This window comes from Solanum dulcamara, chromosome 8 (assembly GCF_947179165.1).
Source record: "Solanum dulcamara chromosome 8, daSolDulc1.2, whole genome shotgun sequence".
In the NCBI taxonomy this organism is placed as follows: domain Eukaryota; kingdom Viridiplantae; phylum Streptophyta; class Magnoliopsida; order Solanales; family Solanaceae; genus Solanum; species Solanum dulcamara.
This window is the reverse complement of record NC_077244.1, coordinates 70,527,510-70,545,941: the sequence shown is the minus strand read 5'-3', so window position 1 is coordinate 70,545,941 and position 18,432 is coordinate 70,527,510. Positions and strand designations below refer to the sequence as shown.

Here is an 18,432-nt window from a genome sequence, read left to right as displayed (position 1 = left end):
AAAGTATCAAATAAAAACCCGAAGAAAATTAAATCTTTGTAATTAGTAAAAATCAAAGATATAAACTTTTTATATTGAACTTTGACTTTAGTTTTAACTTCTTATTAAAAAAATTTAAACTACACAAATGCTAATTAGAGATTAAGAAACAATTATTGAAATGTTAACTAAAAACAATTAATTAGTAATTGAAATGTTAATTAGCGAAAAATGAAAAAAAAATTATGAATTTTATTTTTCATATTAAACTCAATTAAAAAAGAAAAAAACATAAAAATTTATGAGGGGCAGGTCTATATGGGGAGGGGTAGTTTACAAAATTTGTTAGTTGAGCTCAACTCGCCCCACCCCTTGCCATTCCTACAGTCAATAAAATTGATTAAAAAAACATAAAAGATCAGGTTGAAACCTCAACACAAGCAACAAAAAAGGGTCATTTTTTCTCATATATTCTATGTATTGAGAAATAATCGCAAATTGACCAAACACAGGACTACTATAAGATGCATTTCTAGTCAAGAGTGAAACTCTACTTGGGAAGTAGAGGAGCCGCTGAAGAAATAAAAAAGAGATAACTTGGCATGTTTTATTGTGTTGTATAGCAAAGAGGTGGGCAACAATCAGCAGAGCCAACCTAGTCAGCAATCAAACTTTTTCTTTAAATGCACGTGACAAATTGCTAAACATAGCACCTCACGCCTCTAATTTTCTTCGTTAAATCTCAAGGAGGATCAATTGGACAACTCAACCAACTAGATCAAATAACCATATATTATAAGAAAACAAATCAATCCACGTAGTTTCCAACGTTTCCCCATCACAAAATATTCCCTTCCTAACTATTTTTAACACCAAAAATCTGTGAACATAATCACATAGTAGTGGCGATAATCATGCTACTGAACATTGAATAATCACATGATTCATTATCAAAGTTGAAAATACTCCTTAATACGTGCTTCGCCCCATCGGTACTGCAGCTTTCATTGACAAAGCAGTAGCAGGCCAAGAATAGAAAATTAGTACTTAGTAGAATACAGGACAAATGAATTTGTAAGAACACCTTTTTCCTTCAGATTAATATTACAATGAAGGAAGAACTCCCTCTTTGAGTCTTCATGCTACAATAAGTACTACTCTCAACTCATATCTTGTTCTAAATGCTATAAAGGAAACCTAGTCACTCCCAAAGAAAAGATAGCAAACTTTTATCTTATCTCTTTCTTTGGGGCTACTATTACAGTTTTATTCTTTTGGACATAAAACACTCATTCATCACCTTGTCTCACAATATACACATTACTGGATTTGAATGATTAGAGAACAAAACTCATCAGCAAATTGGAATAAACCTTCTTTCTGTCACTCTATATATACAATGCTAAACGAATTTGGTGTAGGTTTTCTTGCCTCTTTCCCCAAAAATCTCTTCTTTTTATCTATTCTTTTATGATGTTGGTTTTTCAACATCTCTGTGTCAATGGATTTACCTAAGCTACAGCTGAGATGCTGCAGTTGCCGCGACAATTGAAGCCTTCAATCCTCACAGGAGCTGGCTTGTTCCCAAACTTCACTCGAACACAGCCTCCTCCGCTCATGATGGTGGAGGAGGGTGGCGGTGGTGAGGGTACCGCTACTCTTTCTGGGATTGACAGTATGGGAACAAAATTGTGGTTGCCAAATTGGGCATCTTGGATCAGGGGATTCCCAGCCCTAGTGGGCGGAGATCCATAAAAGAACGGTGGAGATGAATCCACCTCAAAATTGGCTCTATCAACTTCATAATTCCCCTGTTAACAGAAAAAATCAGAACTTGTCAGCTACCAGTAAGTGAATAAGTTGTTAACAAACTAGATCATCCAGAAACAAATCAACTAAGTTTTTTTTTTTAATCTATCTTGCTCGTTCTCTTCGAAAATGTCAACCGGTGTGGGTGGGATTCTCCAAACGTGTCCCATCAAAAGTGAAGAGTCTGTGCAACACTGTTTACTAACTAGAAATTCCCACAAAAGAAAAGGTGCAACAACAAAGAGGGATTCAGTGACCACCTACATGATACCTCTTTTTCAGCCAAATGAGTTAAAATTAAGCAGATCTACTTAAATCCCACTTCCAAAAGGAGGAAAAAGGTTAGATTTTTCTTTTTAATGATAAAAAAAAGTCACCTTGGTGAGGATGATATCCAGCAGCTCAGCTCCGGCTTTCAACTCACAAGCCTCCATTTCTTGATTTCTAAAAACCCAAAAGGAAAAAAAAAACACCAAATAAGAAACAAGAGAATAGAGAGAAGAAAAAGCAACAAAAAAATGAGATAAATTGAATGTTGAGAAGAAAAGGGCATACCTAATTTGCAGCAATGGATAAGGTCTGATGGGTTCTTCAACGTTAACAGAGGAAGAATTGAAGAACCCAAGCTTACGGGGCTTGGGACAAACGACGCCGTTAGACACAGAAATGTCTGCTCTCCCTGTTTCTCCAACTCCAACACAACCCACCAAGGCCTTCTGTTGATAAGCATACATATTTATCTTCTTTTTTAAAACGTTCACAACAGATCCAAAGCCTGAAAATCAAGAAAATGTTTACAAAACTTTAAGATCTCTACCTCCATATCCACAAATTTATATACAAATATAGATAAAATTGAAATTACTATATATAAACATAGAAGAAAAAGAGATGGACAGAGGAGGAAGAAGGATAGGGGTGGGGGTACCTGGTGGGTTAACAAATGGATGCCTGTGGGAGGCGAGAGAGAGAGATTTGTGGGGAGAGTGAGGCGGAGAGAAAAGAGAGAAGAGATTTGGGATTGGGGCAGACTATTCATAGGAGAGAAGAGAGAGAAACTAATTACTCTCTTACTTCTTTTCTTTTTGTTTTGATGTTATGGTTTTCGGGAATTAATTTAATTAATTTTTAAAATTAATTAAATTATATTAATTTGATATTTTAACATAAAAATTTAGATAATTAAAAATTATATGAAAAATAATATAAATTATATTTTTTTTATATTAATATAATATAAAATACATCTTAAAATATTAGTCAAGATTCATATCATTTGACTTAAAAAAGAAAATTCTAATAACAAAAAAAGAACGGAGGGATTATTTTATATTTTTTGGTTGATATTTATGTATTGATACATAAATCTCCTGTGAAATATCATTTATGATATGTGTGTCTATTTATTCAATTTTGTAAAAGTTTAACTGTATATTTGTGTATACTCAAAATTGGAGGACATAATTATCAACTAAAACCAAATTAAAAGACATATTTATGAATTATATTTTTTACACTTTGTATGAATGATTGTTACGGATCATTTTATAATATATTATATTAATATTATGGCTATTACTATATTATTTCGATAAATATAATATTTAAATAAATTATATTATTTTTTGTCATTATGTAATATTACTCAATAATAATTTAAACGACAAATCTAAAACCGAAATAGTAAACTATAGGATTGAGTCATTACAAACAAAAATAAAAGGAGAAGAAAAAAAATAAGTAACAAGCGATTAGACCAACCCAACTGCTACATAAAATAAATTTTTCATATCATTGTGTAATGATAAATTTAATGATATTATAAAAAAAATATTATATTTAAAATAATGACCAATACATACCATCCAAACAAGTTGTTGGTGCATTTACTCACACTCACTCCATGTAGGTATATCAGTATGCATAACACGTGTGCTGTACACAAACTTTATTTTAATTTTTGGATGTTTTATTCGGTACCCTTTACATATTAAAGTTTATTAATCTGAAATTCTCACTTAAATTTTCATTTTGAAAATAATTTGAAACGATTCCATAGGCGCGTACCTAAATCTAAAGATATATCATTTCATACGAATCATTTTAATTCTTACTCTATTTTTTTCATTAGAGAGTCACCAAAGTACTTGTAATATTATAGTCGTTTAATAATATAAAAATTGTATATGTTATGTATTTGATATAAAATTCAAAATTTAAAGCCTAGCTCTCCCTCATACATAGAGGTTTCTTTTTTATTATCAAATGTTGAGAATAGTATATTTACTTTAAGTATAAATAAATAATGAAACAACTAATAGCCTTGGCCAAGCTTTTGATGAAAGTCTAATAGCCTGTTTGGATTGATTTATTTTTAAGTAGCTTATAAGTTTAAAATTATTTATAAGTTTAAAAAATAAAATAGGTGCAGACCAACTTTTTTTTTGACTTATAAGCTGTTTTCAACTTATAAACTGTTTAAAATAAGTTCATCCAAATAAACTCAATTATTTATTGAGGCTTATTTTAAGCACAAAATGATTTTAAGTTGATCAATCAAACACTCAAAAAAAGCTTATAAGTCAATACAAACGGCTTCTAAAAGTATTTTAAAAAAAAAAAAAGAAGATGTTTGACTGAATTTTTGAAGATAAAATAATTGTTTACTGGGAGTAAGCAAAAATTATTTTTCAGAAACTAGAAAATATAGATTTTTTCTAAAAGCACTTTTTATAAAAAAAATAATTGAGAAAAGTACATTTAAAATTATTAATTAATGCTCAAAAATATTCATTGAATTTATTGGTCAGATACCAATTGCTTTTCATTAAAATTATTTTTTAAAATAAGTTAATTTGAGAAATTTGATAAAACAGATTATATAGATGCAACAAAAATAAGATATGGTAAAAGATTGTCAATCATATTTATCTGATTATACAGATGCGACAAGAATAAGATATGAAAATATTACTACTAATTAACAAATGAAACAACATAATTGAAAGGTGATTAGAAAAACACAGAAGAAGACAATTATTTTCAGTCAAAAGTTCTAGTAATCTAGTATAGTCAAAGCTAGTGTTCAAATTTACGAAGATTCAACAGACGATATAACAGGAAATATTGGCTAATGCAAAGTGTCAACATTATTCATTAGGGTGATAATTAATATTTCTTTCTGTCACAATTAATATAATACTTTTTATTTATTGAGATTTAAATTATGTAATCTTTGACCATTAGTTTAAAATGTATTTCATCATTATATTAACATGAAAGAATTGTAACGTATAACATTTTTTATATAAATTTTTAATATTTTAATTTTAAAATATTGAGTACATATAATTTTATTTATCTTTAAAAATTAAATAAATTGACTCCTTAAAAACAAAAAAAATATCACATAAATTTAAACGGTGGATATATACACTACATGAATAGGAAAATTGGGTCCCTTTTTTGCTAAGCAGAAATTAGTCCGCATTATAATTATTTCTTTTGTTCCAGTTTATATGACCTGTAGTCGTTTTAAGACGTTTTAAAAATATTTGATAAAAAATATACTTTATGCACTTTTTCAACTTTAATTAGTTCAAGAAACTAAATTATTTGAAACTTAAATTTGATGTGTGTTTTCCTTATTAAACTAAATTTATGACACCACTTTTATATTTCATCTATCATTAGCTAAGATGATATACGTCACCGCAAATTAGAACAAAAAGCTCCGTATCAGTGAAACATTATCAAATATAGAGTTAATTAACAATTATAATTTATTCGGCTCCAATTTTAGTGCTTTACGGCTCTAATATGAGTTTTTTAATGTAAATTTATATTTAATCGGATATTAATATTAGTACAAGATAGAAACCTAAAAAATAAAAATAATTGCAATTTCATGACCATATATTTATATATATATAAAAAAGCATACTTGCTTCTTTCATAGCCAGGGGCGAAGCCACTATATTTGAAGGGTGTCCTTTCGTTAGAAAATTAACCTGTATAGCTAGATAAATATATATATATATATATAATATTGACACTTCTTGATTTCTACGCTATTTAATTTCTTTATATTTTTACAATTCTTCATCGAAATTCGGGTTCCGACAGGAATAAAAAAAGGTTAATGAGACGCGCTTAGCCATCTACCGTAGTTTAATGGTTCAACCTTCCTAAGTTATTTTTCCCTCAACTTTATTTTATTTGACTTCATTCTACACATTTTTTAGCACGTGCAATAGCGCATTATGATTTTCAAATTTTAAGAATTGAAACTTCACTTCTTATAGTTAAATAGCTTTCAGCTTCTCAGTTTGTGGAACCAACTTAATTTTTTAGGGTGAATTCAAATGTAAATTCTTCAAACTTTGAAAATAAAAAATCATATAAGTATTTGTGAAATATTGGACAAGAAAAAGTAAACAGAGGAGCTACATGTTTTTCTAAAAAAATTAAACACTATTAAGAAGAAATAATTCTTTGATATTATAAGAATATAATTAGAAATAATTACACAATTTTTTATCGTGAATTCTTAAAGTGGCGACACTTATTTTGGAAAGTACTCCTTTTGTCCACTTTTACTTATTCACTATACTAAAAATAGATGTTCATGTTTACTTATTTCGTTTGGAAAATCAAAACAAAATTGATCATATATTTCCTAATTTATTCTTATTATTAACTATAGTCGTTTTTGAATAGTAATTTCTAAAACTAAAATAAATAAACATGAACATCAATTTTAATATACTGAGTAAGTAAAAATAATACTCCACAGATTATCTATGATCAGCCTAGGAACCACTCTTATCTACTTTACCTTGGTTCTCCACTATTAGAGAAAATTGGGCGAAACATATATTAGTTAATTAGTTAATATAGCAATATTTTAATTAATTTACAATTCGCCACTAATATTTAGCGTTAATTACAGTTCGAGTTTGTATAATTCATATGTTTGTATAATTCAAAATTTGTATAATATAATTTGTATAACTTCTGTTTAATGTAATTTTATATAATATAATTTGTATAATTGTTTAAAGTTTAGATGTTTGTGTTTCTATAAATTTGTTATTTCGAGTTTATACAAAAATAGCTCAATTATCTCCGAATTATATAAACTTTTAAATTATAAACAAATAAACTTAAACTATAACTACAACCCATAAATATGCAAACTATTATTATATTGGTTATTTGCAAAATTTTCCTTTCTTATTATCATGGGAGTGCGGAATGCAGGGACATTAAAGAGCATTTGATTATCCAACACTTGAACATGAACTTGCAGAGAGACCAATTAACCCTGAGGATTAAATGGTGAATTCTTGGGAATCCAAATCCCATGACATTTAAGTTCAAATATGTCTTTTCTTGGAAAGCGGAATTACATTTCTCCAAGCCTCATAAATTTTGCTATCAATGGGAAGCAAGCAAGAAATAAATAAATAAATACCTTTAATCTTAGAATAACACTATATAAACCACTGGGCTATAAGCAAAACAATTCACTACACCTTTTAGAAAACACAAAATTAATTAGCAAAAGAGTAGAAAATATTAGTGAAGATGAACAAGTTATTAGTGTTGTGCATGTTAGTGTTGGTGACATTAGGAATGGGTAGTATGGAAGATGATGTAAAAGATTGTGCAGATCAACTTGGGGATTTGGCAGCATGCATACCATTTGTGAGTGGCACAGCAAAAATGCCTACACCTGAATGCTGTGAGGACACTCAGAAATTAAAAGCTGCTAAGCCTAAATGCCTTTGTGTTCTCATTAAAGAGAGCACTGATCCATCCTTAGGCCTACCTATCAACACTACTTTGGCTCTTCAAATGCCCTCTGCTTGCAAAATTGATGCCAAAGTCTCTGATTGCCCATGTAATTAATCTTCTTTCTTTTTCCAACAAAAGCATGCATTGCATTCTTTTAGTAAGAAGCAGTTTGTGTTTAGTCGTTAAATTTTAAAATACATTTGAGAAACAATTAATATTGTTGGCCAAGCTTTTGAAAAATGTTTCTACAAGAGTTTATTTGGATAAACTTATAACTTATGACTAACGCTTATAAGTCATGAGTCCTAAATAATATATACTTTTTAAAGAAAATAAGCACCTTTGGAAGCTTCAGTTTTCTGTTTTAAAGCAAACTGAAATATGTAATTTGTGTTTTAATTGCAGCATTACTGAAGATCCCAGCAGATTCACCAGATGCAAAGATTTTTAAAATAGCTGATTCAGCTTCTAGCACAAGCTCATCATCCCCTGCTTCTACTAGTTCAGACACAAAGAGTACTACTTCTGATACCAAGAGTACTACTCCTACAAGCACCAGTGGGGTTGCAAAGCAGAGCACCAACATCATACTAACTATGGCACTCACAGCAATTGCACTGATCTTCATTTAGAATTTGACTAAAGGCTAATTATTTGTGGCAACTTAACTAGGGATCATCACTACTTCTATTGTTAGTTTGGTTTGTTGTTTTAACTTGTTTCCCTCTTAGGTCCCAAATAAAAATAATAAAATATCAGCTATTTCTTGGGCTACTGCTTGATTTTTATCCAATGAAAGTTAATAAATTTTGTTATTGCTCTTCTTCTCTGAATGCTAATTTTTATCCAATGTTGTGTTTTGCTTTCTCTATTACTCTATTTGTTATGTTCTTTTTATTTTGTATTTTCTTTTAGGCATAATATCCTTAATTTGCTTCAGTTGGTAACTATTACCTCTAATTTTACTAGTGCACAAACAAACACTTTAATTATCCAAAACTTGAATAAATAGACACATTCGTCCTACATGGAAATTTTGTGTCCTATGTGGCGGCTTACGTGTGTTGTGTCACATAAGACATGTGTGTCTACTTGTTCAGAGCACATCCAAAATTAGAGGACATGGATGTCAGTTGAAATCAAGTTAAAAAACATATTTATGTATTATGCCTTTCTTTTAATTGCTTTGATGTGTATTACTTAAATCGGGGATCTTTCCAAAACAACATCTCTATCTCCATATTAGTAATTTCATAAAAAAAAGAAAATCAATTAATTCGAAGGTCTTGGCAAGTAAGGAAATCACGAATCAAATCAGAATTCTTTAAAGAAAAGAATTCTCAAACTATGTTTACCAAAATTAACTTTGAAGTTGGTCATGCGCAAAACAATGTTTTACAAATCAATTACTACTTTGGAAAGATCTTTTGAATGTGTAGAATATATCCACGAATAATTGTTACGATCTATTTTCAAACTTTAGTTAAAAATGTTCCATTACTTGGCTATTTGTGTAAATTATGGAGCTGTTATGTAATTTTATTGCGGAATTAGGAAACCATATTTGAAAGGTATCAAATTATCCTTATTTTGAAAACCATAGAAAGAATAAGGGTTCTGATGATTCCCCAAGGAAATCTGCAAATGTGATTACCAATGGATTTGAACATTTTTTGGCTAAAAGAGGTATAACTAATTGTTTGTGAAAAATGATAGTTTTGAAAGTGGTTTTGTTCATTTAGCCCTTAAAATGATTACACTAATTCAACTCACAAATTAACTTATAATTTAAGTCAGTTTTGCAAAGGAGTGGTTATTTCTTGAAAATTTTTTTGTTCATATCGTTTAGACTTTAAATTAAATCGATTAATTCAGCTCATAAATGTATGAATCTCTTATTTATGACTAAGAAAGATATGGGAAAATCTTCAAGTCATTTAACAAGATTTGGGATCGCATGTGACTAGGGATGGCAATTGAGCGGGTTAGTCAAGTTTGGGCGGATCATAATGGGTTGAAACAATAATTGGGTCAAGACCTAATCCAACTCAATTCAAATTAGTTTGGTTCAAAATGGGTTAGGTAATGAGTTATGTAACGGGTCAAAACTCAATTCAACCCAATTTTTACTATGCTTAATTATTTTATTTGTTCTTTTAAACTACTTTAGTACTTAATAAAAAAAAAATTTCTTTATTATGGCTATATATAACATATCAAATTGAAAAAAAAAAGATTTTTAAAAATATTTTAACAAGATTTCTCATTAGCCAATTTGAGTTACATATCAACCCAATTTTTAATAGCTTGAAATGAGTTTGGTTGAAATGGATTGAGCTAATAAATAAGCGGGTCAATAACCAACCCAAACTTAAACGGATTAGGTTGAATTGAATTTGATTTTGTCACTCCTATATTTGACCCAAAATTTAAAGACATGGGTTGTCTTAAGTTGTATTGGGCTTACTATATCAATTGTGAAATAAGACCAACTAGCCTTTTGAGGTCTTGGACCTTTCCCCCTTTTAAAAAAAACTGAAAATTTTTCAAATAACTATTATAAAAATTTTAATAGCCAAAATAGCTACAGTTTAGGTAATTACATTCTGTAATTATAACTATAATAGTTATTTGTATAATTCGTATACCCGTTTGTATAATTCGTTGTGAATATACAAATTCGTTTGTATAAGTTGCTGGCAATATACAAACAGGGTAAGTATATACAAATTTTGTATTTACATATTTTAGATTTTTTTTGAAACTTATACAAATCAAATGTATCAATAATATAATTATATACATGATAGGGTAAGCATATACAAAATCTAGATTTATTCAATTAGAAAATTCTGAATTTATACAATTGGGAGCTTAATTATACAAATTCTAGATAACTATAACTATGTATATTAATTAATGGAAAAGGTTTTATTGCGAGTGAGAATTAACTTAAACTATAGCTATGTATATTAATAAACTAATATATATTTGCTAATTTGTCATTTTCTCTTAAAAATAAATAAATATGTTGACAAAACTGTTTAATACAACTAAATCAACAGAATTCAAATTGAGGAAACAACACAACAACAACAACCCAGTGAAATTTCACAATGTGGTGTCTGAAAAGGGTAAAATGTAGCAGACCTTACTCCTACCAAAGTAGGACGGTTGTTTCCGAAAGACCATCGGCTCAATAAAAGCATAAAAAGAGGTTAGATAAGGCTAAGAAGTTCAAAGCGATATGGGAAAGCAAATAATGAGAGCGACACAGATAAAATAGAGTAATCAAAGTACAGAAAGTAATAGATAATAACAGAAATCAGAGCACAAGAAATTATAGTGCGCTAATGCGCCTACTAATAAGGGAGAATACCGAGACTATGTACTAGCCTTCTACCCTAATGTGAGTCCTCCACACCCTCCTATCTAAGGTCATGTTCTCGGTAAGTTGTAGCTGCGCCATGTCCTGTCTAATCACCTCTCCCCAATATTTCTTCGGCCTAACCCTACCTCTTCTGAAACCATCCATGGCCAACTTCTCACACCTCCGCAATGGGGCATCTGTGTCTCTCCTCTTCACATGCCCAAAACATCTCAGTCGCATTTTTCGCATCTTGTCTTCCACCGAGGCCATTCCTACCTTGTCCCGAATAGCCTCGTTTCTAATTCACATTATTATATTATAGGTGCTAATTATGTTGAAACAATAGTTTTCTAAATAATATTTCTTGCCAGAAAAATATTGTTCTACTTACATGTATCTGAGGGAATAGATACATGTATCTCTAATTATAATTTATTCTAGATACTACATTGCATCTAAGAGGGTTATAGATTAATTAATATTTAAACATTAAGAAATATGGTGTAATGAATAGAGTTGTTTCTCTCTTAATCAAGCTCTGAATTTTGGGTTCTCGTATAAAAAAGTCTTTGATAGAAAACTCATCCCTAGAATGAGCTCTACACAATGCGAATCTGAATTACTCGAAATTCAAACACACACACAAAAAAAGGCTTACTGCTTGTATTACTGCCGACACATTTGACCCCTTGGTTTGGGGAGAGGAGTGGGTAGGGGTGGGTGAAGCTATATATGGATTTTGTGATATAAGCTTTCTAGCTACCCACGTAATTCCATGGATTCTGTATATTAAGCAGTATTCGCGGTCCCCCTTTCTCAATCAGTTTGTCTTATTTATTTTTTATTTTGTTTAAACGTAATTCTTTTTAATTCTAATTCTTCAACTAACATATTTAAAATCATAAAATTAAAATTTTTACATATCTTTAGTTATATTCAAGACCATAAAATTCAATATTCTTCTTTAATTTTTTAAATTCTATGCCAAAATAAAATCAGACAGAACAAATTAAAATAATCAAATTGGCTATATATATATAATAATAATAATGGGTATAATAGTTTGAAGAAAAATCGGACCATGAAGTCACTATTGAGTATTGGCAAATCATTTACAAGTCCATCCAAAGGCAGACACACACGCACAGAGCCCATTTTTTGGGCAAAAGGGAAATTTATCAATTTAGATGGATATAAATTATAATATAATGTTAATAATTAGGCACCTGCATAAAGGGTCATAACTACTAATACTGGAGTATGATATTTAATTAATTACTAGTAGGTAAGAGATATCAGTTGATAGTAATACATACTCCCTCCGTTTCTTTTTATTTCTCAAATTTTAATTTTGACATACCTATTAAGAAAACAATGATTGGTATAGTGAGTTTACCATTTTATCCTTTTAATTGATAGAGTTTTAAACATATTTACTCATTACATTTTTCAAAGACATTAACTCAATGTTAATAAACTGAGGGTATAATAGAAAGAAAAAATTATCATTTCTTGATTTGTCCAAATTGACAAGTAAAAAGAGAAATTAAATTAAAATTTTTTTGACAAGTAAATAAAAATGGAGGGAGTATAAATCCCCAAAGGAGGTTTTAATTTGGTTTTAAAGAATTTTTAATTCTGTGTGCTTTTGATGAGCACGTGTGGTAGCATTACAGGATTGCGGGTGCCTTTAATTCTAGAGTCAAGTACAAAAACTTCTGTGTTAGGATTGAAAAAATGGCAGCTCCAACAGTGTAAATTTTAATCTATGCATTGTGGTTGGACGCAGAGGCTAATTTAGAAATTTTGTTTAAAATGTTTAAGATTTAATATATATATATGCATGAAAAATAAATTTTGATTTATATACTTTCTATTATTTTAGATATACATATTATAACTTTTCGACGAAGGGTGTTTAATTGGTCACTTTTTGTTACTTGTGACTACGCCACTGATAGGATGGTTGAGATTTCTATATCCTTAATTTTGGGTTCTAGTCCATAAGAATGAAAAAAAAATCTTATTGAAAATGCGTTCCTCAAAAAAGCCCTGCAATTTATAAATTCGAATTCAATCGATTTTCAATTTTGGATACCAAACACCGAGTTCAAAACCATGAAAGACTCGGAATAAAGGAGCTAGCTAGATGTGGAGTCTTGTGGTTGGTGATCAATTTAACCACTAATTAGGCAAGTAATCATTTGTCCAAATCAATAAATTCATACCTGGTTAAACCCAAAGTGACATTTTCTTGCCTAAAAACTATAGGAAAAGACATGAAGGCTGGCATTTATCTCAATTCTTAACTATCTCAATAGATTTATATTATCCACTCTTAGTTCGTTAACTAATGATTATATATATTAATATATTATAGGAAGAGCTATTACTGCTCCTATTATATATATATTGTTACGTTCACCATATATATCCTCCAAAGCACATATAAGACGTCCTGGGCTAATTAAAGGGTTTTTCATTTATTTAGAGATGACTTTAAATATATGCATTAACAGTGTAATTAGTATTGTGATCATTCAAAAGATGATCCATCATTCGTAATTTTATTTGGGCCGAATCCATTGGTGGACCTTTAAAGTTGACATTAACTTTCATTTAGACAACTCAACTAAACTTTGTTCATTTTAGACACTTCAGGTCGGATTTTGCTGCGTCATTTTGACACTTTTTTTACAATCAGTCAAAATTTATGGTGTGTGTGTTACACTCATGAATAAGGTGTAAATTGACGAATTAAATGATATTTGTTATTTGTGTCAAAAATAATTCTTAAATAATGAATTTTGAGTAAAAATAAAAAGTAACCAATGAATAAATAACACATGATATTTTTTGAAAAAAAAAAAGAAAGATTTAAACCTATAAAAAAATGCACCCCTCGGCCCCCCTCCTTGTCTTCTCCAAAATCCAAATATCCCTACCCACACCCCGGCACCCCATCCCCGCCTTTCTAATTGTCTTCTCCAAATATCCTATCCTTTTGGCATAAATATCTGCGCGCACACATAATGTTTTCTTTTGTTTACAATATATTCAATATCAGTTTCTTGTTTTCTTTTAGCCTAATATGCAGCTTTAGAATTCATCAAAAATATTTTCTCCTCCTGTAGGTAGATGATTCTTTCAAGAAAGAATTTCATGAATATTTAAATTTTGAAATGGATCTATTTCTAAAATTCTAAGATATTTTTCATTAATTTCCATCATTTTGCTGTTCCTACTTCATTTACCATTGAAGGAATTTAAGTTAGCAAAAATGGTGGTTGAAAATGGGGAAGAAGAAGGGAAAAAAATTTAAAAATGGATTAAATAGGTCTTTCACGCACGGTCAACGAGTTTATTACTCTCACTATGCCATATAAGCAAAAAGTGTCAAAATGACACAGCAGGATCCGATATAAAGTGTCTAAAATGAACAAAGCTTAGTTAAAGTGTCTAAGTAAAAGGTAATGTCAACTTTAGGGGGTCATCAATGGATTCTGCCTTTTATTTAATAGTTGTAAAATAGCAGGCTATATTAGGTTAAAATTTAAACTAAATATTAATACCATGAATACATACTTATACAATAAGTGTATAAAACGTCCAAAACTTATATCGTATTTATTTATTTACTCTCTTCATTCATTTTTACTTATCCACTATTTCAAAAAGAGATCTTCACCTTACTTATCACTTTTAACATATCAAGAACAAGATTTTTTTTTCATGTTTTACCCTTAACGTGAATTACTTATTTTTCAAAATATTTTTCAAAACTTAATACTAAAAAATCAATGAATTAATATGATTATTATGATAAAATACTTATGTCAATTATTATTTCTTTAAAAATGTATAAAGTCTAAAGTAATAAAGTAAAAGTGAGTGCAAGGAGGGAGTAATAATTAATAGAGTATTGAAGATATATAATTAGGGAGTTTAATTTCTGATTGGACCGGACCAGTTTGAGGATTTAGACTAATTCATAGGGTGGGTAGAAATGGGTGAAGGTAGTTGGACATACTACTGGTTATTAAAGAATATCTCTAATAATTTATTTATTTTAATTTAATTATTTATAGTATATATTACACACAATATGTTAGAGAGCATAAAGTAGTTTTAAACCTTATTCTACTCTTTTGAGAAGTACAGGTTTGTTCCAAATGGAGACAAATCGTAAATCATAATTCAATTAAATATTTTTAAAACTATGCAATTTAATCTATACACATTTAATAACTAGTATATATCCTAATTTTTTTTCTTATTATATAACCAATTCACCAGTAGCATGGAGTTCACTTCAATTTTCATCTTATTAAGATCATTTTCCACACACCAAAAGAGGGTCTGTATGTAAATTTGTTCATGCATAATTGCTTAGAACCTAAATTCATAAATTATATATGTGTAGTTGAGTAGAATGCTGAAAATAATGACATAAAAAGTACATACATATAAATGTCAAATAACATAGTAAGTCATGTCATAGTGGCATTATAATAATAATAAAAATAGTGACATAAGAAAATCTAAAATGTGGATAGATGCATCTATCAATGTCAATATGGTAGCTGTGAAAATGAAGACAAAAATTAAGAATGGCTGCTTCTTTCTGAAGTTTTGATATGTGCATAGAAAATACCGCACCTTTATATATATATAGGCTGGCCCTCCACAAAAATGATTAGACCAATATATATAATGGATGAAAAAAATCTGCCTCCAGGGTTTAGGTTCCATCCAAGTGATGAAGAACTTATAACATATTATCTGACTAACAAAGTTTCTGATTCCAGCTTTACAGCTAGAGCCATTGCTGATGTTGATCTTAACAAGTCTGAGCCTTGGGACCTCCCTGGTAACCCTATATATGCCTAATTTTATTATATGGTATTCTATATATATATATATATATATATGAAGATAATGAATAATAATATTGTGTTGCAGCGAAAGCGTCAATGGGAGAAAAGGAATGGTACTTCTTTAGCGTAAAAGATCGCAAGTACCCAACGGGGCTTCGCAGTAACAGAGCTACAGAAGCTGGCTATTGGAAAACAACAGGGAAGGATAAGGAGATTTTTCGCGGTGGAGTCCAGCTTGTCGGGATGAAGAAAACACTTGTTTTCTACAGAGGGAGAGCTCCTAAGGGTCAAAAAACTAATTGGGTTATGCATGAATATAGGCTAGAAACCAAGTTTGGTTTCAAAGCCTCTAAGGTAATTAATATTCATTTTTAGGAAATTAAATACCAAGGATTTAAGTAATGTAAAGATTGTTGAGGCATTAATATAGTATGTTTTTTCTTCTTTGCAGGAGGAATGGGTAGTTTGTAGGGTGTTTCATAAGAACTCAACCGCAAAGAAATCACAGCCAACAACTTCATCCCAACAATCCGATGAGTCTCTTTGTGACACTTATAATACATTAAGTACAAATGAGTTTGGGGATATTGACCTACCAAATTTCAACCTAGCCACTCCATCAATTGACAGCGACACATTTGCCAATATTTCTTTACAAAATTACACCAATAGTCATGAGAACATCATGAACTTGGCAAGCACTAGTACTCTTCCATTATTGCCAGCAGCTCATTGGTCTTCTAGCTTGCTAAGCTCAATCAATAACAATGTGCTTTTTAGGGCATTGCAACTTGGGGGCAATTATTATAATCATCAGTCAAGAGATGATCAACCTACCACAATTGCTAATTCTAATTACCCCTTTAATATTCAGTCTCATTTTGGAATTGATGTTAATCCACTGGAGGCGCCTTCTTCCTCTATGGTGTTTGATCCTCTTCAGCCTCAGGCGGAGCAATCATACAAATTGAACTCTAATATTTGGGAGTAAGTTTCAGATTACACACAACAATCTTCTGTCATACAAAAATGTTACATTTCTTATATAATGATCGATTGACCTGGGAAAATCCCTAGTCTATTGTACGTATCATTTATTCAAGTTAGCTCCACATTTGCATTTGTATGAAATAATAACTAACTTCGGTCACATGCTTTTGTTCTTTTAAACATATATGTTGATTATTTAACTTGGACAGATACCCAAAAAGATTAGCTACTTTTGCTAAAATCCTTTATGACTTTTATATATAATTGATAAACTAAGTGTTAATCATGATTACAATTATGAACTAGTATATACTCCCTCCGTCCCATTTTAGTTGTCATGTTGCGTTTTTCGAAAGTCAATTTGACTAATTTTCAAAGTTAAATTATATTACTTTAATTAACTCAATATTATAAAGTAAAAAATTAGATATTCAAAAACTATACGAAAAGTACTATAACTTACATTTTTTTCATAACAATATGATAAAAAAATATATCTTAAAATGTTAGTCAAAGTTCATATAGTTTGACTCTCAAAAAGAAAATCATGACAACCAAAATGAAACGGAGGGAGTTTAACATAAACATGCATAAGAACTAATATTGACTACCATTTGTCTGCTAAAGATTATAAGTATTTTTTATGGGTACTCGACTTAACACATTTAAACATATTTATGGTTGACCAATAGTCGCAAACGTATAATTGAAATGAGTGTTTGGTTAGTAAAGTCGTGACTAAACTTTTTATATCCCGTAGCAACTAATTGGAATACAAATCTTCTTCTAAGTTGATATAACATGGAGAAACCGTTCAAATGTATAATGATTTCTCTAGTTCCTTAGTTTTGAGTCATAGAGGCCCTATCAAAGGCTCAAAGCTGGCCTGATTTCCGCTAATACTCTTTTGGGAACTTAAGATATGTTAAATTTCGCAAATAACTACTATAATAAATTTAATTAGGCTTTTTAGCTAAAGTTTACGTATTTACGGGCTGTAGTTATAGTTTAAGATGCCTTATTTGTATAATTCGTGGGTTAGTATCATTCGCGGTAATTGAGTTATTTTTGTATAAACTCGAAATAATAAATTTATACAAATACAAATATCTGAACTTTATACAGTTATACAAATTATATTATACAAAGTTACATTATACAAAAGTTATACAAATTATATTATAAAATTTTGAATTATACAAACTCGAACCGTAATTAACGTTAAATGTTAGTGGCGAAATGTAAATTAGCTAAACTATAACTATGTTAACTAATTAACTAGTATATATTTGTTTATTCGCGTAATTTTTCCAATTAAATTAAGAAAATATTTACTTATCACTTATAATACATTTATAATAAATATTACATGAACAATTTATAAAACACATTTACTACAAGTTTTATTGATAGATAATACATTTATTACACACTTTAATACACTTATAATTCACTTTTAATATAAGTGCAGATTTATCATAGTATTGCTATATAATAAATAAAAAGTATTACTAAAATCAGTAATTATTTACTAAAAAGTAATTAGACTAACATCTACAATAACTTTCAAAATTTTAGACGTCTAACATTTCTTATAAGATTTTCATT

General features: G+C 29.6%; 3 protein-coding genes across 3 annotated transcripts; 2 read left to right on the top strand and 1 right to left on the bottom strand.

Moving 5' to 3' along the window:
- Positions 1 to 1,050: 1,050 nt before the first annotated feature.
- LOC129900138 (uncharacterized) lies at positions 1,051 to 3,674 on the bottom strand. Its single transcript, XM_055975085.1, has 5 exons — positions 3,651 to 3,674; positions 2,717 to 2,819; positions 2,344 to 2,563; positions 2,166 to 2,232; positions 1,051 to 1,790 (listed from the first exon to the last, which is right to left on the bottom strand). Exons 1-5 carry the CDS (start codon positions 3,672 to 3,674, stop codon positions 1,491 to 1,493), a joined length of 714 nt encoding a protein of 237 aa, XP_055831060.1. The 3' UTR covers positions 1,051 to 1,490.
- Positions 3,675 to 7,354: 3,680 nt separating this feature from the next.
- LOC129901488 (non-specific lipid transfer protein GPI-anchored 14-like) lies at positions 7,355 to 8,325 on the top strand. The gene is made up of 2 exons (XM_055976684.1): positions 7,355 to 7,693; positions 7,993 to 8,325. Exons 1-2 carry the CDS (start codon positions 7,378 to 7,380, stop codon positions 8,217 to 8,219), a joined length of 543 nt encoding a protein of 180 aa, XP_055832659.1. The 5' UTR covers positions 7,355 to 7,377; the 3' UTR covers positions 8,220 to 8,325.
- Positions 8,326 to 15,545: 7,220 nt separating this feature from the next.
- LOC129900336 (NAC domain-containing protein 87) lies at positions 15,546 to 16,984 on the top strand. The gene is made up of 3 exons (XM_055975298.1): positions 15,546 to 15,827; positions 15,920 to 16,188; positions 16,286 to 16,984. Exons 1-3 carry the CDS (start codon positions 15,650 to 15,652, stop codon positions 16,823 to 16,825), a joined length of 987 nt encoding a protein of 328 aa, XP_055831273.1. The 5' UTR covers positions 15,546 to 15,649; the 3' UTR covers positions 16,826 to 16,984.
- The last annotated feature ends 1,448 nt before the right edge of the window (positions 16,985 to 18,432 follow it).

Bases quoted from the DNA above. Each gene is read 5' to 3' on its own strand.
- LOC129900336 (XM_055975298.1), top strand. From the start codon at position 15,650: ATGATTAGACCAATATATATAATGGATGAAAAAAATCTGCCTCCAGGG. The intron at 15,828-15,919 runs GTAACCCTATAT...ATTGTGTTGCAG, and splicing joins TGAGCCTTGGGACCTCCCTG to CGAAAGCGTCAATGGGAGAA. The intron at 16,189-16,285 runs GTAATTAATATT...TCTTCTTTGCAG, and splicing joins TTGGTTTCAAAGCCTCTAAG to GAGGAATGGGTAGTTTGTAG.
- LOC129900138 (XM_055975085.1), bottom strand. From the start codon at position 3,674: ATGCACCAACAACTTGTTTGGATG. The intron at 2,820-3,650 runs GTATGTATTGGT...TCCTATGAATAG, and splicing joins ACCAACAACTTGTTTGGATG to TCTGCCCCAATCCCAAATCT. The intron at 1,791-2,165 runs GTGACTTTTTTT...TTCTGTTAACAG, and splicing joins TGGATATCATCCTCACCAAG to GGGAATTATGAAGTTGATAG.
- LOC129901488 (XM_055976684.1), top strand. From the start codon at position 7,378: ATGAACAAGTTATTAGTGTTGTGCATGTTAGTGTTGGTGACATTAGGA. The intron at 7,694-7,992 runs GTAATTAATCTT...TTTTAATTGCAG, and splicing joins CAAAGTCTCTGATTGCCCAT to CATTACTGAAGATCCCAGCA.